General features: G+C 40.5%; 3 protein-coding genes across 10 annotated transcripts in view; all 3 read left to right on the top strand.

Moving 5' to 3' along the window:
• Positions 1–1,510, top strand: part of plxnb1b (plexin b1b) — a 151,043-nt gene extending 149,533 nt beyond the window's left edge. For 2 of the 4 annotated variants that reach the window (XM_032514565.1, XM_032514568.1), the window contains exon 39: positions 629–1,510. In XM_032514565.1, coding sequence (XP_032370456.1) covers positions 629–733 — 105 coding nt within the window. In that variant the 3' untranslated portion in view covers positions 734–1,510. The remainder of the gene's footprint in view (positions 1–628) is intronic. The other 2 variants (XM_032514569.1, XM_032514566.1) reach the window with 1 other exon arrangement.
• A 2,896-nt stretch (positions 1,511–4,406) lies between these two features.
• si:dkey-19e4.5 (UBA_like_SF and PTH2 domain-containing protein) lies at positions 4,407–15,965 on the top strand. Its single transcript, XM_032514575.1, has 7 exons — positions 4,407–4,660; positions 5,468–5,581; positions 10,791–10,862; positions 10,975–11,049; positions 11,583–11,680; positions 13,492–13,606; positions 14,147–15,965. Exons 2-7 carry the CDS (start codon positions 5,474–5,476, stop codon positions 14,231–14,233), a joined length of 555 nt encoding a protein of 184 aa, XP_032370466.1. The 5' UTR covers positions 4,407–4,660; positions 5,468–5,473; the 3' UTR covers positions 14,234–15,965.
• Positions 15,966–17,729: 1,764 nt separating this feature from the next.
• setd5 (SET domain containing 5) overlaps positions 17,730–25,671 on the top strand; it is a 78,523-nt gene continuing 70,581 nt past the window's right edge. For 4 of the 5 annotated variants that reach the window (XM_032514574.1, XM_032514572.1, XM_032514571.1 and 1 more), the window contains exon 1: positions 17,730–18,196. The gene's annotated coding sequence lies outside the window, so the exon portion shown is untranslated. The remainder of the gene's footprint in view (positions 18,197–25,671) is intronic. The other variant, XM_032514573.1, reaches the window with a different exon arrangement.

Raw genomic sequence — 25,671 nt, 5'->3', positions numbered from 1 at the left:
GTACACAGCTTGGAGGGTTCCCCGCTTCCCCCTACTGAGGTGGCGAACGGTTTTCCAGAAGCACCTTGGTGCCGACCTTCACTGCCACCCATGTGGCAGCGCACCCGACCCCATCGGTTCCTCCCACAGATGGTGGGCCCATGGGCTGTAGAGAGAGGTGCCACGTTGATTTTTTTTTTGCCTGTGCCTGGCCGGTGGCCGTGGCAAACCCGGCCACCAGATGCTCGCTGACGACAGGCCTCCTCCACGTTTTTCAACAAAAATTTAAAAATGTCGTTAGATTTGCAGGTCGCACATGTGCAAATAGTTGTAAAAAATACTTGCACTGTCTTAAATGGTTGGTTGCCGTCCAGAGCGCTGCTTGCATTTGTCTCAGAAACCTTTCCACCTTCTGTCCTTAGATCCTCCGTTTGAATCAGAAAAAACGAATAGGGGAAAAACAACTACTACTTTTTTGTCAGTTTTAAAAGATTGGTAATGGGGGTTTATGTTTTTTTTTTCTTTCATTTCTGTTTACGGGAATGATACAACTTATTTGTGTTTGTCCCATCTCTTTTCCTCCTCTTAACCTCTCTCTCTCTCTCTCTCTCTCTCGTCACCCATCCTTGTGTCATCTTCTTCTCATCAGATCATCACAGCGCTGGAAGAAGACCCCACAGCCCAGAAGATGCAGCTCGGCTACAGACTGCAGCAAATCGCAGCCGCCGTGGAGAATAAAGTCACAGACTTGTGACAGAGGAAACACCCACCAGAGCTGTGGCAAATCGAGGAGGCAAAGAGTGGGACACTTAAACCCTGCAGGTTGAACTTAAAAGCAGAAAGCAACCGACAGGCAAATTAGAAGACAGTACCAACCTTTGTTTTAGGAGGAAGGTTTGGAGTCAAAGAGCTGTGAGTTTTTGAAGAAACTTCAGAAGTATCGGAAGATTTAGCATAGCATTTCAGTTCACATCCCAGCACCTTCAGTTCTTTGTTGGTGTGGGCTGAGAATGCATCAGTGACTTTAGTCTGAGCTCTCTTTAGAAGCATGGCACTGAACAAATCTGGACAAAGAAAGTGTAAAAGACACCAGTCAGGCCTGCTGTCCCTCTGTTAACTTTATAAAGAGACATTTGGAGGAGGTACATTGTGTTTTATCCAGGGTACAAAATTAGCCCACTCCTCCAGCTAAATGCTGGAAAAATATACAAGTGTCTGTTAGATATGCTTTACTCACCAGCCAAAAAAACAATAGTAATCTATTAAGTGGCTGGTAAAATTTGAACATTCACTAGCCATTTGGATGGTGGACAAAAAGTTCATTTTGCACCCTGGTTTCATCACTACAGAACAGTGCTGGACTTAACAATCTTATAAAGCAGCTGTTCCACAGTCAGCTGATCTGATTAAAGACTGATTACATTGTCCCTTGAGTGAATTTTATAAAGCGGTACCTTTTTATGCCTTGTGTGCTTTTTGCTGCTGTCTAGTCAAAAGGTGTGTGTGTGTGTGTGTGTGTGTGTGTGTGTGTGTGTGTGTGTGTGTGGTTGTGGTGTGTGTGTGTGTGTGTGTGTGGTTGTGGTGTGTGTGTGTGGTGTGTGGGTGTGTTGTGTGTGTGTTGTTTGGTGGTGTGGGTGGTGGTGTTGTTCCATGTTGCCCTGTGTGTTCCATTTTGCCCTGGTTGTCAATCTACATCTTGTATTGTCACATTTCTGGTTTCTAATACAAAGTATTGAAGTAAGTGGTTATTATATTTTAGATGTTAAGACAGCAGTATTCACAAAACAATGACCTGAAATGCCTCTGAATGTTTAAGAGTGAAACCTTGATCACAACATTGTTCATTACCCCTTTACACAAAGCCAGTTGCAAAGAGTTTAATAAGTCACTGCCACTCTCTACCTCAGCCTACTGTGCTGCATCAGATACTCTTCAGATATTTTTACTGTGTTGTTGTTCCTGCAACACTACTATGTGCCAGCTACAGTACAGCAGCACAGCAGATATCTGGCCTAACACCATCTGAACTCAATTGCAGCAGTACAAACACACATTTTCTTTCCTGTGTGTGATTGGAAATCAGAGCATGCTTTTTTGAGCATTTTAAGGTACTTAAACCCCAACTAAGTGACAGTTTACCCGGTTTTTGTTTCTTACTTTTAACTTTTTCATGCATATTTGTCTATAGTGTGCAAGTCATGGGAAAAATGTTAGAGGAAAAGAAAAACTCCTTCCATAAAAAAAAAAAATCCATGAAGTGGATTCTTAGTGTGCGACAGTGTTTTATTGTGTAAGTCAGTCATATGTCTATTTTGTACATTTTTAACATTCCTTTTGGGATCAATACAAGGTAATCATGGTTCACCTTGTTCCACTCCAAGCCAAGGTGATGGGACATGTTTTTTGGTATCGACATCATGGTTGGTATACAGTTGTTACAAGATGGCATTGCTTCATGTGCTGAAGGAATGTATGACATTTTATTTTTGTCAAATTGATACAGATGATGCATTGAATTTACTACTGGTTCAGAAGGTATATTTGATCTTGTGACACTGTTCTGATTTCCGTTAGAGCACAGAGACCTTATATACATGAGCTCATGCTTGCTGATGTTCTTGTTTAAAGGTGGAGTTTGTGATTTTAATCCAATACAAATTTTGTCAAATTCAGTGAATATCTCCTCATAGTCTGTTTAATGTCCGTCCATACACAGCCCTGCTCTGTGAATGGGAAACAAGCAAAACACCACCATTCTGTTGACAGGGGAGAGGTCATGATGTATAAAGAGAAAGGTAGTGATGGTAAATTTGGCACATGAAGGAGCACTGACAGGAGTGGGTTATTTGTTTGGGTGTTAAGTTAAAATATAAATGTATTTTTCCAGAAACAAAGACTCCACCTATAAATGACAAAGGCTAAGATGGTTTCCCAGGGGCTAGTAGGGCTAGGTATGGTTGGACCTTTATTGATGCTGTTCTTCATGTCAAAATCTGTTTCCCTTTTTAAATAATTTCTCCTATAGCACTGCCCTCTGTGGTTAGGGCTTAATTTCGGTTAATATTTAGGTCATGGCTAGGCACTGCAGAGAAAATTGGGTTAGGGAAACCCAGATCCACAAAGATACAGCCACAGTGTAGTCTCTACTTCAAAAGTAATGAGGTTTTACCCAGCCCTAGTCATCAGTGACCAAAAACATGAGTGTTGAAGAGTGTCAGCTGAGCCTAATGCCTAATATCTGTCAGTCCCAGGTCCAGGCTCAGCATTTCAGAATGTAGCCGTAGGTTTATTACTACATTACCTAACACATACAAGAAACTAATTTCTCATATGAACAGATAGTTTGTTCTGTCACACACTGTCAATTTAGATAGTGGTGAAAGCTCAGTGATGATAAAGACAAGCCATTTGAGGGAAATCTATAACTGCTATTAGGCTGTATAAATTTGACAATGTAGAGCAGGCTCTGCAAGGAGCAGTTTTAAGGGTGTTTCTTATTCTTATTTTGTGTGTTAATATCATTGTACATATTGATTTAAAATGTAACTGTAGTGATTTTACCTGTTTAATAAGAGAATTGATGCAAATTATCACAGATGCTGATGTAATAAAGTATTCTTAAAATTATTTGTTTTTCTTTTGAAACGCTAACTTGAATCCCTCAAGATGTTCAAATGCAAGTGAGTGTATCAGGGCTGCATGGCTGCAGTAATAACGGACAAGATGGCTCTGATGGTAAATTATCCAGGGCCAGATCTGTTGCTATGTGTGTTCATGTTGCCGGGATTACCATGGAGATCAGGAGGCAGAGTCAATACCTGGGTAACACATATATGGAATTTACTAAACTAAACTGCAGTATAAAGGTGTAAATAAATTCTCACCTGTTCACAGGTTCATGATACTGGAAAGCATTGTCATTGTGGGTTTAAGTAAAATAAAATGTCACAAATTTATGTTACATTGACATTAAAAAAACAGCTTAATTTTCTATATCCGGCATTCATCTTGTCACATTTGTAACAGGGGCACATTACTTACTCAAGTACTGTACTTAAGTACACATTTCTACTTCTACACTACATTTCAGAGAGAAATATTGTACTTTTTACTCCACTGTTAATCTGACAGTTTTAGTTACTTTACAAATTAAGATTTTTACACACAAAACACATGTAGTTTATAAAATCTGATGTTTTATTATAAATTAAATATACTAATATAACGGCCTACAAGTCCTGCTGAAATGATCGGGATCGTTTCCAGTTTCTAAAATGTGAGGACTTTTCTGCATAAAGTAGCCTACTTTTCAGTACATTTTCCTGATGATATTTAGGTAACGTTTAGATGCAGGACTTTTACATATAACATTGTATTTTTTATTGTGTGTTATCAGTACTATTACCTAATTAAAGAATCTCAACACTTCTTACAACACTGCGTGGGGCACATGTGCATCTTGCACCTGCATCATCATCACAGAACATCTGTAACGCCACTCTCGACAAGAGGCAGCATTCTGTGCCAACCATAAGGGTCCAAAATGGAGTAACGTTAACGCTGAATACAGAGCAGTCGGAATTACACTTAATGTAATTTCACATTCACACATAAATTGTTCCGTCGCAGGTGAAAATTAATACTTCTAAAAATCGCTTCCTTGTTTTGCACGGAAGAATAGGTAACTAACTACCATGTATAAATATTTGTATGGGTAACTGCAGGAAAGCTGCTGGATTGAAGCTAACGTTAGTCCAGTTAGCAGTAGCGGCTAATATTAGCTACCGTTGTACCGACAGCTGTTTTGCATGTAAGGATGTCCTAACGTTAATCAACTGTCAAGAAAGCATTGACTTTAATCATCGTAGTGCAGTTATTATTTGTATTCTCACTGAAATAGTTTAGCAGTCTAAACGAAGGCTAACGTTGCTAAGGTTAGCTGCTTTGTTTGCGATGCTAATTTTAATGGTGTGTAACGTTAGCAATTGAGAGGTGCGTGTGCGCGTGTAACTAGCTAGCTAGTTAACGTGTGTGTGGTAAGCTAACATCTGTCAACTAGAACCAACGTTAGCTAGCTTAACGTTGTGTTTCTACAGCTAGCTCCAGACTTGTGTTTGTTACACTTTGTGGCCCTATTTTAGGGGTTTCTTTAGTTCCCTTCATATTCCCTTCCTCGCAAAAGAAGAGTGTCGTATCAGACTTTGTTACATCTTTCATACGGCCTTGCTTGGTAAAGTAACGTTACCCTAACCTACGACGTTTTACAAAATTATAGAATTCAATTCATATAAACGTTAAAACACAGTGTGACAGTTTCCCAGTAACGTTAGATGTGTATTTACGATATGCATGTGTATTTCAAGGCTGCAGGCTTCAGTTTATTCTATTGGCTTGTAATGTTTGTGTAAGCCATGATCCACCCATCCATATGTACAAATAATCATGTATGCATTCAGAGGCATGCACTGTTATTGTTTTCCTATTACAGTCAAAAATGGAGCCATCAGAGCAGTCAGGCCCAGACTCTGGTTCTCAGGAAGTCAACCCTGTTTTTCTGCAGCAGCTCAGAGAGCTAGACATCCCAGAAGAGGCAGCCAAACAGGTGGGACATTACACTAAGGGTGTGCAGCTGATTTTCACATGTTGGCCACATGTTGGAGGTCAGCAATGGGACCATGCTACATTGCAATTTATACAAATTATTGAATGTTTATGTAAATAAACATTCAATAATTTACAATGTAGCATGGTCCCATTGCTGACCTCCAATGATCCATACTATCTAATGTGAACACTGCATTACTTAACAGCTTTCATGCTAAACATTCCAATTCACCGCAGTTACGTAAAGAATATTATCTCATTATCAAATTAATTTGAATAGCATACTTTAATAGCTGGAGCATACAATAAGATACAATTGCGTACCTGAGCGGTTCTGCTCAAAAAATAAAAATAAACACAAAGTTAGACGACAATTACACATATAGTGCAAAAGATGAAAACACATCAACAGCTATAAAAAAGAAACATGATATGCATGATATCCTGTGATCCAGATCGTAATTGGCAGCACAATGATTATGGTTTAGCTATAGGATAGACTGATGTACAGAAGAGTTTTTAAGATTGTTGGATGTATAAACAAAGGGAGTCACAAGTCACAAGTTGGTATTCATAGTTTAAAACATGCATGGAGTCAAAAGAGATGCCATTAGCAAGTCTGAGCATGCTCTTCTTGTGGGTTGCTTAAAAGGCAAGTACAACAGGTTGACCAATGATCTGAGCACAGACTTTGAGTTGATTATATAATTACATTTTTAGTTTTGCAGATAGGCTGCTGAGCCAATCTGTGATACAGTACAGCATGACAGAATTCCTGGAGATGATCTCCAGAAATTGTTTATGGTATGTGTCCTTAGGGACAATTTATGCTAGGATTGACGTAGAATACAAAACGAGAACCACAGCTAAAACAAAAAGATGACTAAGCTGACATTGTGACACTACCCCTGGATGAACAGACTTGTTTAGATGCTGTATGCGCCTCTGGCAGCTAGCTGGTTGTGCAAGATCCACGTTTCTATGTTCCTGGGTCCTTTGGAAAAGGAATGGGTAGCATATGAAAATGTTAGTGACTGGGAGTCACGTTATCGGCTCGACAGAGATGGCGGCTCAAGGTTTAGCCCCTGGCCCAATTTTGCCAAATAGTTGTGTTATATGGTTCCAACTAGAGTAATTTAAAGCACAATGTCAAACAAGAAGAAACACCAACATGGCGATACAGATGCCATTGCAGAGGCAATACTGGAGAAGTTAAAAGAAAAGCTACCTCGAACCACGTCAGATTCAACAGATGGGGATCGACAGCAACAATAAGCTAACTGCTATCCATGCTCAGCTAGCATCTCTAACTGCAAGCCTTAGCTCTATCAGATCTGATGTGGACAATCTAAAAACTACAGAGGAAAGCAACTCAGGTACTCTGACAGCCATTGCCACGCTTTTCAAGAGCTGGTGGTGAAGCTAGCTGGTATAGAAGACGGAAACCAAAGATGCAACATCCCCATCGTCGGGCTTAAAGAGGGGCTAAAAGATGCTAAGTATCTCTCGCGTTCCCTGCCTAAGTGGCTCCAGAAACTGACAGATGTACAGATCATTTTGGACTACAGTGATAGTCCAAAGAAGGACACCACTACTAGTCGCAAGTTGATTTTCAACATCCTCCGCTACACAACCAGAAAGGCGATCCTACAGGCTGCGCGGAAATCTCCACCCATGGTCGGGGGCAGATGGGTCCTAGTTTTATTGCATTGGTTTCTGATATGATTACAGAGACTGTGTTTTTGAATGACATATGAGTCCTGTTTAATATAGCCTCCATAGATTAGTTGGGCCACTACTAGTGAAGACTGTCCTTTCCAATGTGCTTGCTATTTTGTTCTTTTTATTTCCCGTTTTTGTAGACAAGAAATGCTTTTATTTTAAAGTGAATTGAGTGTAATCAGTTGCGGTTGCAACCAGGTAACTAAGGGCTGCTGTTCCTTTTTGCTGCCCTGTGTCAAATCATGATCACAGACCTATTTTGAGTGTTAGCCTTCTGGCTATATTCCCCCCCCCCTCGTCTTGCCTTCCCTGTGTATCACTGTCTTGTCTGTTTTTGTTCTGTGTCTTACATGTTCTGTGTGTTGAGGGACTTATATTTGATGCACTATTGTTAGGATTTAACGAAGTGAAAGGCAGTAGCATGTTGCTTTTCCACATCTACTTTCATTTAGAACGCAGCCTTCTTAATAATGGGTTATCTTACATTTTTAGTCTGGAACTGTGGCGGTCTGAATGCACCTCACAGGCGAGCCAGCACCCTAGCCTTAATTTAAAAAAAAAATGTTGACATTGCATTATTACGGGAGACGCATTTGCTACAGACAGATACCGGCCGTTTAGCCAACACGTTTATGAAGGTACATATGGTGCAAAAGTGAGAGCGCGTAGATGCAATGTGAGCACTTGTAAAAGATGACTTGAGAGCTTGTAAAAAAAATCTGTACACGTAGATGCGATGTGAGCACTTGTAGAATATGATTTGAGAGCTTGTAAAAAAAATCTGTAGTCGTAGATTCGATGTGAACACTTGTAGAATATGATTTGAGAGCTTGTAAAATAAATCTGTACTCATAGATGCGATGTGAACACTTGTAAAATATGACTTGAGAGCTTGTAATAAAAAAATCTGTACTTGTGTTTGTTTTTTTCTCACTTGAGTCACTTTTTCCAGTACTTCCACAACTCAGTAATTACAACCTCTCTAATCTGTCGCTGCAATGTGCTCTCTCGCATAACACAGCGGAGAGTCTGCGCTCTCCACTTTTGCAACACTTCTTGCTGTACATTTGGTGCAAAACAAATTTGTACCTGTGGACTTAGTCTGTGGAGCTCTGAGCCAACAGGACGTCCGGCGACAGCAGGGTTTCTATCGCCTCATGAGGGACAACTCTGTCCGGCTTATTTATGTAGCATGAAAGCTAGCGTTAGCTAACTAGCTGCCAGCCAGCTTCTAAATACTGTAAATACCTTTTAATTATCTCAACACTTTTTAACATTCCAACTGAAACACTGGCGGTGAGCTCCAGGGACCTGCAAATGTACCGCAAGAATTGTTGAAAAAGTTGAGAGCGCAGACTCGCCGCTGTGTGATGCGAGAGAGCACATTGCAATGACAGATTCGAGAGGTTCTAATCACTGAGTTGTAGTTGTACTGGAATAGAGACTCAAGTGGGAAAAAAAAACAAGTACAGATTTTTTTTTTACCAGCTCTCAAGTCATATTTTACAAGTGCTCACATCGCATCTACGAGTACTGATTTTTTTACAAGCTCTCAAATCATATTCTACAAGTGCTCACATCGCATCTATCAGTACAGATTTTTTTACAACCTCTCAAGTCATATTTTACAGTTGCTCACATCACATCTACGCATTTTCACTTTTGCACCAAATTTACCTTCATGCAGATTCTATCATACAGTTACATCCTCCTTGGCAGGCTTCAAAACCAAAGGAGTGGCCATTATTGTCAAACGGAATCTTCCGCTTAAAGCTTTGTGCTCTTGTTCAGACAATACAGGCAGAATTGCGATTTCTACAATAGAGTATAGTTTTAGGAAAATTGCACTTGAGTCACCTTATGCACCTAAGATTTTAGATGGCAGTTTCTATGGTATGCTCAGCAATTAAATGCTGGCGTTAACAGACTGTTCTTTTGTTGTTGGTGTGGACTTCAATGCTGTGTGTGACTCAAACATTGATCGGTTGAATGCAAAGATCATGGGAGTTCAAGCGTAAGCCACAAATGCTCTGAAATCATGGGCCAGCAGCTTGGGTTTTATAGATTTTTGGCGTGCAACTAATCCCACCTGTAAGGATTATTCCTTTTTCTCAGGTAGACCTAAATCTTTTTCCAGAATAGATTTTTTTTTTTTGCATCCCCTCAATTATTTCATTCAATTGATAAAGTGGTGTTACTTCCATTGGCATTGTTCAACCATAAAGAGGTCTTTTGCACCACCACCCTAGACAGTCTCTCTCAATGTGCTGCTAGATGGCGTTTTAATACTTCTTTGCTGAAAAATGAATCCTTCATCACTCAGTGTATAGCAGAATTCCAGATATTTGCAGGTATTAATGTAGAGGACCCCAGGATATTGTGGAACGCGATTAAAAAGGTCTATTAGGAGCAACACCATACTATTCTGCTCTAATACGCGCAAAACTATGTCACTGAAACTGCAAAACCTAGAAGCAATATTCACTAGATTGGACTCACCGTTACAAACTGTTTACTGACTGGGTAGCTGTAGAATGATCCTCAGTCAAGAGAGAAATAAACAACATTCCACATGAAGTCCACATGAAAAGAATTAACAGCCCTTTATGCACTTTCTGCCCAATTAAAGCTCAAGGTACATACAGTATCTTCACATGTTCTGGGAGTGATCTCCTGCTGGTCAGTTCTGGAACAATATTGCATCCAAAATTTCCACCTTGATTAATGTTACTTTACCAGTTACTGTAAATGTTTTGATTCTGAATGACCTGTCAGCCTTCTAGCTCTCTAAAGCTCAAAAACGTGTGTTTGCTGGACTTACAGCTGCTAAGAGAATGATTACAACACGTTGGAAGCCACCTCATGACATATCTATCTGTACATTGACCCTTTCCTTTTTGGATGTTGTGCACATGGAGCTCTCCACGGCGTGCATCCGTAGAGCGCCAGAAAAGACCCTGGACACTTGGCGCAACGTCGCTGACATTTTGAGTTCCAGGCTGTAGTCTTGTGCTAAAGGCTGTAGCCTAAAGGCTGTAGCCTTGTACAGCCTTGTGTCTGTCTGTCTTTGATTCAGTTTCTGCATGTGTTGTTTTGTCTCACTCCCTACCAGCTTTCCTCTCGTGTGTTTTTTGCCCTTGGGACGCATTCCATGGCTCAGTGTATTGTTTGGATCTGTTAATTTCTATTTTTAAAAACAATTATCAAAAAAAAAATGTTAGTGACTGGTTTCAGTGCTTTGATTTTGATACCACTGATCAATCAGTCCGTAGCTAGGCTTTTCATTAATGTTGTTGAATATCCCAAATAATATATTGTGTATATAAAAGTTTTAATTGAGCAGTGTATATAAACAAATTGGGAAAAATTAGATTTTACTGAATATATGTATTGCTTAGTTAATGTTTGTCAGACAAAATAAATGGCAGGTATGATCACAATATTATGTGTTATCTGACCCTTTTCATTGTTTCTCATCAATTCAGGCACTTCTACACACTCGGAACGTGTCTGCCGAGGAGGCGGCAATGTACTACTTCAACAAGCTGGAGAATGAGGTGCCCATAAGCTAGCCTTAGTCCCCACAGGTACACCTTGGTACATTAGACCTTGTGGAGTTTGTCCAAAGCCAAATCTCAGTGTCTCTTTTTGTATGCTCTCACCCTTTAGGAGGAAGGAGATGATGACCTCATGTTCAAGATGGTATTTGTGGTGAACATGGACCTTGCCATGGGTGTTGGAAAGGTAAATTCAGTGGTGCCAATGTGTACTATGTGGGATGTACAGTAGTAGTCGTGTTAAATTACACAATCTATCCTAAAGAAAGTGTCCTGATATATAACAGCTCAGTCATTGTTTGCTTCTCCACTGGCAAAAAATTAGAGAAGGTCTTTTCAGCCAAGCTAACTTTTAGGCTCTTATTCATATATTTAATCAATCATATCTCTACTTTTACAGTAAAGCCACTATGTGTTCTGTTATTTCACAAAGCATGTCTTTACTTTGCTTTAGTCTGTAATTTCCCACGCTCTTTTAATAATTATTACCTACCAGGTTCTGAGCTCTTTACTCTAAATTGGAGTAGTTTATGCCAATATCAGTTTCACTAAAAATATTTTATGCAAATAGTGTTCTTATGTTGATTCAAATATAAAAAATATGAAATGTTTTTTGTGCCGTTATCTTTTCAGTGTGTAACTTTTTTTTTTTTACTTGGTCAGAAACATTACATATAGGCCTTTTTCTGTACGGCTGAAAATGGCTGTGTGTTTGTCCAGGTTGCAGCCCAAGTTGGTCATGCTGCTGTGGGTTTATACCAGACTCTACAAGAGAAGAACAGCTGGAGGGAGATGGCCTGGAAGTGGGACCACAGTGGGTAAGGCCTGTACAGTATAGAGGATAAGCACTGAAAGGTTGTGCATTTGTTGTGTAGCTCTGTATCTGTATGTAACACACACTCACTTTGTGATGTTAGTTCATTAGCAAAGCCTTAAAATTAATTTACTTGTTTTACACTGAACATGTAGGAATTTTAGGATTATGTAAATCATTAATTCACTTTTAGTGACCATACATTTGACAAGAAATAATTAAGCAAAACATGAGTTTCAAGCAATGAACTTTGACATTTAGCAATTTAAAAATGATTAACAATAATCTCAAAAAGTCCTAACAATGTAATTCCTTTAACTTTTACAGTACATATATATCTTTTACATTTGGTATTTTCCTTAAAAAAAAAAAAGAAGTAAAAATATAGCATGGAAAGTTCAGTGTCCATATCTAAAGCTCTGCAACCTTCAAGGTTCATTTATTGTAATTGTAAAACACTAACCTGACACGTCACACAGAACCTTCTGAGAAGCTGCAATTGGAAACTGTAAAGAAAGGGCTGTCACTTTAAAAAAAAAATAATTGTTTACGTATTTTTGGCATTACAAAAATCATGCCTAGTGGGGGATCCCTGTTCAGTTAAAGAGGAAAGACTAAGGAGTGATTAATGGTTGTGCGCAGGCTCCACGCAGAGCTTTCGCCATTACCTACGTAAGTGGCCTGAAGTTTATACTTGTGTGTTGGTGTGTGCGTCAAACTCTCTAAGACAATAGCAGGGCCGGCATGTGTGTGTGCCACCATGGGGAATTGTGTGGTAGAGTGATTGAGAGTGTGACATGATTAGCTTCAGAGAGAGTAGCGATGCGAAAGATATAGTGAGAGAAACAAAGTGTCTGACCTGTGTTTTCTGATCATAGTGGGAAATCTGTAGCAGGAAAAGTTAACCCTCGCCTTGATTCCATGTTGTTTATGGAGAAGGAGAACCAGGAAATGATAATGAATGGGAATGCAACGCTACCAAGCCATGGCCGAGCAACTTGCGTTGCCACAACGAGTAGTTAAATTTTTCAAGAGGTGCATATCAGGCTACGGCGCCTAGGGTCCGTGTCTCATAGTCACGCCATAGATTTAATGCAGAAACATAAATCACGCTTAACTCAACGAAAAGTAAGGCATAGAGATTGTACAAAGAGCCAAAAAGTATTATAAGACCCCTGCTTTCTAATTTGTTGTAATTTTGACAACGGTCTTATTCTGACCAGTTGTACGTTAGCAGAGAGCTAGCTACTGTACCGGAAGGAGAGTTACTCCCGTAATTTTTTCCCATACTTCCTGACTGATGCACTAACTGATGCAAACGGAGTCCGCCTTCTCTTCTCCCACTGGAGTCCTGCACTCTGTCAGTACAGAAGATGCCAATCTGGGATGCCACAAGATGTGGGCACAACAGTCTCCGATCTTCTGTTCCGGTGTGGCAACATCACAGTTCATTTAGCAGAAGCAAGCATGTTCTACTGCTGCTGTTTGCAGAAAACCAAAATGTTCAGTTCCTGAAATTTTCATCCTTGTCACCCTTCAGTTTTTTGAATTACAAAATGCAATCCTTCAACTGTGTCAGGATAGCTGTGTAACTTTAGCTTTTTTTCTTTTCAAATCATGTTCCACCATCTGTGTTCTGGCATCTTTCTGGGGTCTCCTGGGTTCTGTCATTGTTTGTAGAAATGCTAAGTCAGGTGTGTTATTGCTGACATTGTTGTTACATCTTTTGCCAGATTTTATAATATTTTTTAAATAATTAAGTAAATTCTAATTAATATTAATGATGAAAAATAAATGTGCATGGTGTTGATACAGAGCAAAGAAGGTTGTGGTCCAGGGCACCAACGTGGCTCATCTACTGGAACTGCAGGCCCTGGCCATGAGCCTCAGCCTGCCCACATACCTGGTCCAGGATGTAGGGCTTACCCAGGTGAGTGGAAAAGGCCATTTTCAGATTATCTTGCGTGTAAATGTCTTTTGGAGGCACCAGTAGTTATTTCCAAAAAATGTTATGGTGTTTTTCCATTACATGGTACCTGCTCGACTCGACTCTACTCGCCTTTTTTGCTTTTCCATTATGAAAAAAAGTCTCTGGTACCTGCCAACAGGTGTGTTTTTTAGTATAATTTCTGTTGTAAGCGAGCTAAGGCGATACCGTACACCTTAAAAAGTTTCCCCAGCGGTGTTTCTTCCAGCTTCTTTTGAAACAAAATTTGTCTTCTGGCCATGGCAACAGAATTAAACACAACACACCTTTGACGTTCTATGTGTGTGTGTGTCGTGTTAGGTAACGGCCGTTTCCTGTGGGGTCTCTTTGACGGACAGACACACTCGCCTCACGCATGAGGCGGTACTAAAGAGAGCCGGGTAGAGCTGGTACTAGCAGTGGGCAAGCGCCATTAGTCAATGTTGCCCTGTGACTTGACATTAAGAGTCTTAGCACAAAACTATCCCCACTTGTCTTTGGCAGGTGGAGGCCGGGTCCCGCACTGTCCTAGCCATCATGGGGGAGGAAGAGATGGTGAACAATGTCACTGGGAGTCTGAAGCTGCTCTGAGGGGCTCATCCTCACTGTGGGAGAGGCATAGCTCTGCAGTGCCACAGTGCATCCAGCAGAGGGCAGCATTTCCCAGCGGCAGGGAGAGTCTTGGCATGCAAGTGTGTAACAACCTTTAAAAAAAAAGAAAAAAGGCCTAAAGAACAAGGGAAAACAAGACATGTCCCAACACCAGAAAACACCCTCAGCCATTTATTTCCCTTTCATTCTTTGTCTGAGCCGCTTATTTGGCCGTTAAGAGCAGGAGAGAAGAGCCGGTTGTTCGCAGGAAAACGAGGTGAAGGCAGTCAAATTTTCAGTTTCTGGTGACCTTTCTCTTTTCCAAACAGGCTATCTACTTAGAAGATAGTCACATTAGAATCTTAATCCATGTTCAAACACATCTAGTCTGTTGTCCAGTGTCGGATATGGCAAAGTAAAATCAAGCATTTTTGGTCTTTGACCAATATTGTAGTTGTGCTTATTCAAGGGGCAGTGTGCTGTGGACTAATACATATTGTAATTATAATTATACCCATAGCAGTTGTATGTCCGTGTTGGATTCTCTACTCCTGAGTGAAGGGTAATTTATGAACTGATAATATATGAACACTCATTTTTGACGTTTAAATGATTTTGTGTCTGTCTGCAACTATTCTCCCAAAGATCCCTATCCTATACCAATAATATTACTCATTATTGATAAATGGCTATATTTTGTAAATGCCTGTGGGGGGCCATATACTGTATATACTGTGGTGTGCCATCCTAAACAGTATGTCAAAGTCAAAGCATCTTTATTGGTCTCCCTAAGGAGAAATTTGTTTTGGACACAGAGTAACATTGCTGCAAGAGTTACAACAGACACACGACAATAAGCACAGGGTTAAAACAAAAGACAAATGTACAGTAAACATATGGGCTACTCAAAGAGCTGTGCAAATGCAGTTACTAAAAAGTGTTGTAATGTTTTTTCTTTGTGCAAAAAGAAGAAAATACTTAAAGGTCCAATGTGTAGTAATTTCTTCCATCTAGCGTTGAGATCATATATCGCAATCAACTTTCTCGCTCCACACAGTTCAAAGTACGTATTACAGTCAACTTCAGTTCACACTTCAAAAAGACGATCTTTTCATATTCAGAGGAATACTTGGAATTGATGGTGGTGGTAAATATTCATTAAAAAGGACAAATTTGTGAACAGGCAACATTGATTTTGATAAGTAACAACTAAACACGTTACACACTGGACCTTTTAATTATAATTTTTGGATGTATTGGTAGAATTTGATGGTGGACAAGAGGTCCTATGGAGCCAAAATGTTATATGGTAAAGGTCTGTGCTGGGACTAACTTGATGCACTCTGACTGCCTGTGGTGGATAGTTTACACTAATGAAGTTCAATTTACACCTTGACAGAACACATAATTGTGCATATGTGACAATTATTGTGGACTTTGTGATTAATAATCTTAATACACAAAGAATGATGTGTGAGCTGTTGTGTATGTCCTCACTAACAAATATTTGTGGGCATGAGCTGACTCTCCCAAAATGCTTAGGTTAATGTCAAAGATATTATTTGTAACAGAAAACTTAAAAATAATGGCAGAGGCATGCATGCAATATGAAATGTACATTTTAACCGACAGTTAACATGTCCACACTTTGATACCTCCTATGTTATTCAGTCATTTGTGTGAGTGCTCCAGACTATGGAGACCATTAAAATGTCTCTAGATTAAGTAACAACCAGCTTGAATCGTGTTTTACCTTACAGACTCAAACATCCACCCTGCAAATAGAAGAGATTTGCTGTGGCAGTGAAACCTGTGTGGGGGAGGGTTGAACAGCCATATTGCAGTGCGTGGTTTGGACTGACCATATGACATTGGTTTTTCACAGCAGTTACATTGGCAGTATTGTGAAATATGGCTACTGCCTATCATGGGAGGTTTGCTGGGAAACGTGTGAACTGTCTTTAAAAAAAGGACAGGAAAGCGCTATTCTAAGATAATTTATATTCTAGTGAAATTATGAGTAACGTCAAACATAAAGAAGTCAATTCACTCATATCTACCTTACTGCTGTGGGTAGTTTGTGTTCTTTTATATAATTCAACTATTAAAGATACATTTTCACCATCAGCTGAGCTAACATGTGTTGAAACCAATTTCAACATTGAAAAGTGTACTTTGACCTATTCAATATTATGTACCTCATGTTTACTACTTTAATCATGATGGTCTGTCATTTCTGATGTCAAGGTATAGCGTGCATTTGTGCCAGTATGACAAGTAGGGAGCCTAGTGTTGACTACATCTGTATAATCCTTTGTTCGGCCTACCTTAACCGTTTACCTGATTCTGATAATGAAACTGAGTCTTAATCAGTTTTATCATGCCTCACATTCGCAACAATTGTATTCCGCTGTCTAATGTAGCCATAGCTCATCAGACCTCTGCAACAAATGACGTTGGCATTTATTACCACAGCCAATCAGAGTCCCACCCCACCCCTCAAGTCTCATGACAAGAAACAGTTACTATTCGTTTATAAAAATCAAAGTCGTCCATATGTCAAAAGTATTCTTTACTTGTATCAGGCGAAAATAATGACTGCGATTTGTTTGTAAATCCAGTGTGCGTGGTAGCTAAGCCAATGACCAACATTACATCACAGCAAAGGTCGTGCTCGTTTTTTCGCCAGTCATTACTAAGATTTTTTGGGGGTCCGCTGCCGAGAGGTATTCAAGTTGTGTCCGTTACTTTTTCAGTGTCTGTTGCAGAGTATGGGAATAGACTAATTTCGGCATCGAGAACAAAGTAGATAGACCATTAAAAAAGTATTTGCAAAGCAGGAGCACTGCTCAATTTCCCTGTCCAACCCATAGACTGTAGCCTATACAAAGAGGTCCAACCCCTTCCGAAATGCTACCAGAGAGCGGCACCTCATACCATGGATATAGTATAAGCCTCACGCTCCATTCATCTGACATACCGGTAGGTGGGGCTGACCCAGTGGGCTAACCCTGCCTCTGGTGTCCCTGGAATTGGGCCCCAGAGACCCCGTGTTGTAGCTAACGCTTGGTACTATGTAATTGCATGATAGCTCCTTCCTTATTAAATAGATAAACATAACCTTCGAATAAAAAAAACCCATTAATTCCAATCCCATGGCATTTGAATTTAATAACGAGCATTTCCCGAAATTCTGAAGGTAAGATCCTCTGTTGGGTGTCAGATTATCTTCCGAATCCAGCCACTCTCGTTCTCCTTGCACGCCACCAGTACACACATATCATAAATGGAACAGAAATTTCGCAGCCGGCCAGCCCTCCTCAAAGCAGTGCCCGCCTCGTTTGACGTAGTTGACGGAGGAAAAAAATCGACGCTGGAATTTACCAAGGACTTGTACGTATATCGCGTGTGTAACATGACTGACATATTTCCTGTCGAATCATTGGCGAGAGGCGGAATTTCGGAGCAAGGGCCGCCCAAGGAGAGAGCCCCTGCACTGTCGCCAGGGAAACCCCGTGGCGTGGTTGTGTGTCAGTTTCGCTGGGACCCGCGGTCGATGCCGGTGAGGAGGAGGGGGATGGGCGCCTCTGCGAACGTAAGGACCCGAGACAGAATCAGAGCCCTGTATCACATACAGCAGCATATACCCCATTATAAATAGAGACTGTATATATACAATACACTAAAATACATTATTCACGGGGATCTATAATAGACATTCAATGGATGCAGTGCACCTGAACAGGACAGGGGATTTAACTTTACGCCTATGCGTGGGAGACACTGAGAAGTTTGTGTCCTACCCCTGGAGAGGGAGCTACTTTTAAGGGCAAAGGATACAGGAGACTCCGAGGCCTACCTTCAGGCCTACTGGTCTGGTTGGATTTGATGTTGGGATACTCTAAGGACCTCACATTGTACATGCATTTGCCTCGTTTGCTGAAGTTTGGAATGCCTCTTTAGGTAAGTACTTTAAATATGTGTTAATTGTGACCATCATCTTCTATAAATGGGGGCAGTAACATAAATATAACATACATGTAATGATCAAGTAGCTAGTCAACGAAGTATAGCCATAAAACTTACCAACTTGGTCGAAGCGTCACCTTAAGTTTATTAGAACAAGTTGGTTGCCCTCACTATCTTTTCACTTTTAAGTCGCTTTTGCTTGGCTGGCTAAAAAAAGCCCCCCGTGTTGATGGTCTGCCTTGCAGGGCTGCTCTTAGCTGTGTCTGGACGGATCTTCCATGACTTTTTGATCAGCTCCTCGTGTTGTTTTGATAGCTAGCTTGTTAGTCTGGGAAGCCACCACATTACTTGTTTTATAATGGCCAATGTCATAGCAGTATTTTAAGCAACCATGTCCCCAAAGCTCCGTACACCATTCTGCAAGTTTTCAAGAGTTTGACTCGTGTAGTAGTCCATTAGCTAGGGGTGCCTTTAGTTCAGTGTGTTCTCAGTTTTCATACCACATTTTGCTATCGTTATTAACGTGACATTACCCTTGGATGTATTATATTTGCCCTGAGTCCCCTGAATTAAACGTTGATCTCGTTTGTATTAATATATAAATCAAGTTACGATAATGTGTTTCCGCAGAGGCTTATTAACATACCACTAATGTAACAGTCAAACCAACTCCAGCAGCACATATCCAATCCATTTGCGTTTGTTGCATAGTTGTTGTTATTATGCTGAATTGAAAATAATGTAGACATGCATCTTTAAGGTAAGGAAGTTCAGAACCAGATCGCGTAAGGTAACGTTGTTAATATGCACTTGTTAAAACCAATCCTGACGTTGTTATTTTGACAGTAATGGGTTACATGTTGTTATGGGACCACGAAACTGTCGAATGTTTTTAAAGGTACACATGACACAACTTGCAATTTGATCATTATTGGCGACTCATGTTAGCTAAGCAACCAGCTGCTGTATTGGTTAACGTTAGCCACAGGCAACAAATGCTATACTAGCATTTTAGCTAACTTTTTTGATGTTTTCCAGTTGATTGTGTACTTATTTTAAACCAGCAACGTTACTCTAAAGCACAAACTCTATGAACCTTTAACTATATATACCTAAAGACACTTTGACTAATTACTGCAGTACATTTCTACTAATAAGTAGCTACACATACGTTTGCTTTTAGAAAAAACAAATATGGTGTCTGAAACATGATGGTGTTTGGCCACATAATGTTAATGCATTTGTCTTCGGCAACATTCGCTTAGTCGTGTGAATCAAGCTGAAAGCTCGGATGTGTTTTTTCTATTTGTGCTTGTTTTTTTCCGTGTGGTATCCAGCAATCAGAAATCCAGATCTGTTGGGTAGTGACTTGCTCTTCTTCACCTCCCCCACCTACCAACCCCCAGCCTCGGTGGCGGTTAAGAGGAATGGGTGGCATTTTAGAGGGGAGCTCTTGTTTCCTTTTTTAGCCTCCATTTTTATTTCAACGTGTGACTTGGTGCTAACAGCATTGTTGAGTCGGAATGCAGCAATCACAAGTTTCGACTAAGTGAGAGACCTTAGCTGTTGTTTTTTAAGACCGTTGCGTGATTTGGTAACGTTAATCCGGATCTTTTCTACATTATGGGAGAGCTTTACAATTTAATCTTTACCTCTATTGGGATGATTTCCTGAATAAAGACCTGTTCTCAAGATTCAGCCAATCCTTGTCCTTTTCAGTGCAGTTGATAAACATTTTAGGTCAAATGTAACACATTTAGAACCGTGATCTAGCGACGACCACAGTTGACAAGGAATACTACTACGAGATTGAATAGTGCTTTTCCTAGCTCGTCGTATGTTTTAGGCGAGGTTTTATATTTATTAGGACCCGTTTTCCGAGCACTAATGGCTGCCCTCACCGTCCCCTGAATGGCTGTGCTCCTATGAGCTACACCACGTAGCCTCGCATTGTGCTGCGCCAGTAGTCCGGAGCAGTGGGCACAACAACCAAAGAGAAAGACGTTATCGGACATGGTTAGATCAATGAATGTGTAACTACCTCTCTGCCGTGAGCATTTTGTCTTACCTGTCATTTTGTTTTACCTGTCATAACTCAAGATGGCCATACTCAGTCAAAAAGCACATTACAAGCAAACATTGTTTAAAATACACTTAATAAACGGATTTAAGATTGAAAAATGTATTTGGGGCTTCAAGTAACAGTGTGTTTTTCTGAACCGTTGTCAACCTTGCTTGAGTCCAACGATTACTATACTCTTCTGTGGTTGCCAGCACCAAGTATTGGTATTGATCTTGATGCCTGTTGGAAAGCCTGATTGCTGTGTGCTGAGCCGTGGTTTCATTGGTTGCGACTGGCATTCTCTGAATATGATTCACATCTTTTAATAGACTGTGTAGGCTGCAGCATGCGAACCTGGCCTCTCAGAACCATTGGAAACATGAGCCCCTCCGGCACTTCCCCTGACGTGCCTTATTAACTCACCCTTCCACCCTGGGAAAGCTAAGAATGAACTGCTTGGCTGCTTGGTGCTGCTCTGTTGGGAACTGACTCGCCATATTGGTTTTCTACGCATCTCAAGCACCTTCAGATTATGTGTTGGAGTGATATACGTGTGTTGAGTTAAAACAGTCGGTTAAAGACGACTGCCTTCCAGAGTAGCATTGTGCTAGTGTTTGGAGCTGTCTGCAGAATGGGCCCTGCTGTCCAATGTGTGCCTCTAAAATATTGGGGATCTCAGGAATGCGCAGACATGCAAGGCCTTGTTTATTGTTTACAAAGGAATTCTGACTTATTCACATTTACAGAGTGGTCACAAACCAAGAAATTTAACTGTTAGGTGACATGCCCTTGAAAACGATAAAAATGTGGGGGCGCTGTGTTTAAGATGGAGTGAAGCATGATATTGGCACATTTCCAAAATAAGACAGCATTCTGTCTCAATGCAAGCAGTTGGATAAGAGGGAGCAAGGGGTGCTGCTGTGAGGAATAGGGGGGATCCTTTTCCTTTTTATATTTCATTTGCATGCTGATGACACTGCATCATTACATGGGGGGCAGGTGTAGCTATTGATATGTTAATATGGTTCAGTGTGTGTGACCAAGTCTACTAAGCCAGTGTTGCAGATCTCCACCTCCTATGCAAGCTAAAATATAAAATTCACATAAGTGATAAGCAACCGTGTGCATTTTCTCTCTAAATTTATTGTAGTTTTTACCACACTCTATTTTATTAGCATGTAGCAACGGAAGCTTTCTTGTTTCTTGAAAACAAATCAAGTAGTTTCTTGTATAAAAATATTCAGCTGTTAAGTCACACCTGTATGTGTTATATGTGTATATATTTAGCATATGAAAAATAACGCTTTTAAAATGTAAATCATGTAGATATGGACAAATATAGCACCAGTCCAGCTACTTTCCCTTCTCTGTACCTTCTCTTCTGCAGCTGCTGTGTGTTGTGTGGCTTGCCTTCTTGCACAACGGGGTTAAAAACAAGTTGCTCTGACGCCTGTCTTATCACTGCATTCCCATTGGTGCAGGAGCTCTGGAGCTGCTCCAATGAGGCCCAGCATTTCTTCTGCGTTGGTGGAGTGGTGTTGCAGAGGGCTGTGCTGGTTAATTCTGTTTCTTGCCAAGAAGCAATGCTTCTTGGGAGAATAATGGAGGAGGAGGCTGGGGGAAAAACAAGGCCAAAAGGGGGGTGAGGCAGGCAATCTATGTAATCATCATCATCATATCTCTCTCTTTCTTGCTCTCTCTCTCTGATCTTTTTTTGTTACTATTATATTTTTTATTGCACCCTTATGTGTGGTTAGTCATTTACTTTTCTGAGACACTGCCTGTCTCGCTTGTGATACTTGGCTGAGCGTATAGCAGTACAAATCTCTGACATTTTAGGCTTCAACACATCAACCCTCTAGCTTTCCTTTCCCCTGGTCTTCTATCTTTTCCGTTCTTGTAACTAAGGAGAGAGAGAAGTAATGATTGATTAAAATACTTAATACTTTATGGGAGGTGAAACCGAGATTGCATTACAAGCACATTTCCAAGTGTGTTTGCTCAGAGGGTGTTGTCAGGCAGAGAAAGAGAAAGCAAATAAGTAGCAGGACAGAATAAAAAAACAACCATGAGAGTCCAACCGCTCACAACAGTCTTGTTTTGTAATGAACAGCAGCATGCTAAAACAAAAGAGGAAACAAATGGTTGGTGTCAGGTTTTTCCAGTTCATAAGGGCCTTGCTCTGTCACCTTGAGCTTTTTTCTTTCCCCCCACCTCCTAACAGTGGCCATGAAGGGCAAAGTACAACACCAAAACAGAACACCCAAAAGCAAATTAGAAAAATATTTTAGAAAACACTTACATTTAACAAAACACAACAATAGTATTTGGTTAGACTCGAACCGGAAAAGGTATCTCTTGGGATAAATAAAGTTTATTTGTTATTTTTTGTTGTTGTTGTTATCTTCATCATCCAGACCTCTGAGAGGCACTAATGTGCAACAAGGCATCCAGTTTGCTGGAAATCCCAAAAATAAATTCTTCTGTTTGTTGCAGACTTGACAGACAGTGAATCCAATCAGCGATTAGGAATGATTGTCCGATACTTACCTACCTTTTACTGTTTGAATCTCACCAAATGCTGTCATGTTTTTTTATTTTGCTGTAATGTTTTCTGAAATGTTATTCTTTGCAAATTGCTGTTGCTTTGCCCTTCGTACACACACGCAAACACACACACTTTATACACACAGTTTAAAATGTTGGCCAGTCCTGAATGATTTTACTTTGTGTGACACCTTGCAATCTTGCATTGTCTTGTCGTCTCACATACACTATATGTTGTGCTATAATTGTTATTTCAAGGTTGAGCCAGGGCAATCCCTCAAGTCGCTCTGAATAAGACTGTTGGTCAAATGAGGAAATGTAAATGTGTTTGTTATGCAGTGAGATCACATGTGAGAGACAGAGGGTGTCTCTGGTTTATGTTATGCCAGAGCATGAGCTTATCTAACAAGATGGCTGTTATGGACCTTTTGCCTCTGTGAGACTACTACTTGAAAAATATCCCTCTCTACATTTGGGAGTAGACATGGCTTACAGCAAATACTACCTTTGTGAAGACTAAGTGTCTTTCCCTTTAAAGCACTTAAAATATAACATGTAAATCTCAGAAGCTCAACAGTTAAGATTTTAGGTTAAGTTTAAACTTTAAAATCTTGTTTGCTTTTAGGTTGGCTGCTGCCATGGTTAGGTATTTATGATAAGAGTTAAATAATTCCTTAGAAGTAGCCTGCTTTCAGCTTGACTTCAGAGGGAAAAAGGAAACGGAAGTAGATGAGAAAGAGGTAGTCGAGCAGGCAAAAGTATTTTTTTCGTAGCCCTTTTTTTTTCCTCCCCTGTGTTACTGAGCCTCAAATGGACAGTGGTTGGCCCTGAAACAGATGATTGATTTTGTGTCATGCTGGCCCTGCTGTCGACTGCTCCTCCCCACCCCCACCCCTCTTATAGCACCTAGTTGGCCTTTGTTCTCCATTGTGTGTCTCTCATCCCGTCTGGTCCCGGTCCATGCTGGCAGCTGGACATTTCTGTGTTAATGGCGGGCCACGCTGCGCTCCCAGGATACTCAACCACTCAGACAACAACCACATGAGTGCTAGAGTCAAAGCATTATCCAGTGACAATATATCCCAGTCTCATCTCCGGCATTTGCAGACTAAGCTTAGTTGTTTATATTTGTGTGCAGTTGGATAAAAAGTTGGCTGCTGTAATTGTGATCAAGGCCAATGATTGCTTTTCTGTAGTGAGAAACGGTTTGTTCCAGTGCACCACATAATTGTTTTATTTTGCCTGGTTCAGAGAGTTTCCAAAAGACAACTTGTATACAGTCATGGTTAAAGTGCTTTTGAAGTAGCGCACTGTTTTGGCTGTGTGAATGCTTGCGCGTAATTTTTCTCTCCTTGGTTGTGCTAAAACTGTTGTGTCACCAAGACAATAAAAGGAATTGTGAATCATATTAGATTGTAATATTAACAATGCAGATCAAGGTTCATTTATTGTCATTGTACAACACAGTGTTGTGCAACAAAATGCAGTTGTAGTCCCTTTATGCTACACAAATAAAATAAAACAAAAACAGTCATTCTTGTAGTAGATTTTTAACCGGTTAACCGAATTTTGACCGTGACAGTTAAAAACAATATATTTTCCATTTTTTTGCATGATAGAAGAATTACATCATACGTCATTCCAACAATTGTACATTTTCTTAGCTGCCAGTTAATTTTGCTAGAGCTAACTTTGTACTTTAAGTTTGATCAAAATATATGTGAGAGATCAATGGAGTTTATTTAAACCAAGTTTTACGTTAATTGGATCGCTGTAAATATGCGAGTACTGCTAGCTGCCTTCCGGGATAAGCGTGTTGAGCCAGGCTTCGGTGATAATCATCACGCATCGGTTCCGTGTATATTTGTAGCTCATCCATTTTATGTGCAATCTATCTGTCGTTGGTGAGTAGGAGGCTTGGCAGTTGCGATCTGTGTGGTAGTTCTCTTAGCTGGTCTAGCAGGCCCGACCGGCATCCTTGCTTATGCTTTCTCTCCCGTCCCCGCCTTTGCCACCTTCCAGTCTCAACAACAAACAGTGATCACATCAAACAGCCCTCCCTTAGCTGTAATATAATCACAACATATCACAGACTGAAGTGAGCCATAGCTTTTATAAAATGGTCATCAAGTATTGCTATTTAAAAGGTGTAGTCACATTCCTATTTAAATATACAATCACCTATAGGATTATTAGGAACACCATACTAATACTGTGTTCGACCCCCTTTCCCCTTCAGAACTGCCTTAATTCTACTTGGCATTGATTCAACAAGGTGCTGAAAGCATTCTTTAGAAATGTTGGCCCATATTGATAGGATAGCATCTTGCAGTTGATGGAGATTTGTGGGATGCACATCCAGGGCACAAAGCTCCTGTTCCACCACATCCCAAAGAAGCTCTATTGGGTGGAGATCTGGAGACTGTGGGGGCCATTTTAGTACAGTGAACTCATTGTTATGTTCAAGAAACCAATTTGAAATGATTGGAGCTTTGTGACATGGTGCATTATCCTGCTGGAAGTAGCCATCAGAGGATGGGTACATGGTGGCCATAAAGGGATGGACATGGTCAGAAACAATGCTCAGGTAGGCCGTGGCATTTAAATAGAGATGTTCCGATTCCAATCGGAAATGCCTCCAATACTGCCGAAAATGCTGGCATCGGTATCGGCGAGTACTGGAGTACAGGCACCGATCCGATACCACATAAACTTTTAAAAATAGGAATCTATTTACTGGTTAGCTCCGTTAGCTCGGACAGAGTTCTTCTTCGCCGCTCTTAAAATAGTTGCGCTGCTGTTTTAGAGGGGCAAAGAAGAATTGATCACCTAACGCCTCCTTAAAACAAGCTAGCATTAG

This window comes from Etheostoma spectabile, chromosome 4 (assembly GCF_008692095.1).
Source record: "Etheostoma spectabile isolate EspeVRDwgs_2016 chromosome 4, UIUC_Espe_1.0, whole genome shotgun sequence".
Classification (NCBI taxonomy): Eukaryota; Metazoa; Chordata; class Actinopteri; order Perciformes; family Percidae; genus Etheostoma; species Etheostoma spectabile.
This window is presented reverse-complemented; position numbering and strand designations above follow the sequence as displayed.

Bases quoted from the DNA above. Each gene is read 5' to 3' on its own strand.
- si:dkey-19e4.5 (XM_032514575.1), top strand. From the start codon at position 5,474: ATGGAGCCATCAGAGCAGTCAGGCCCAGACTCTGGTTCTCAGGAAGTC. The intron at 5,582-10,790 runs GTGGGACATTAC...TCATCAATTCAG, and splicing joins CAGAAGAGGCAGCCAAACAG to GCACTTCTACACACTCGGAA. The intron at 11,681-13,491 runs GTAAGGCCTGTA...GTGTTGATACAG, and splicing joins TGGAAGTGGGACCACAGTGG to AGCAAAGAAGGTTGTGGTCC.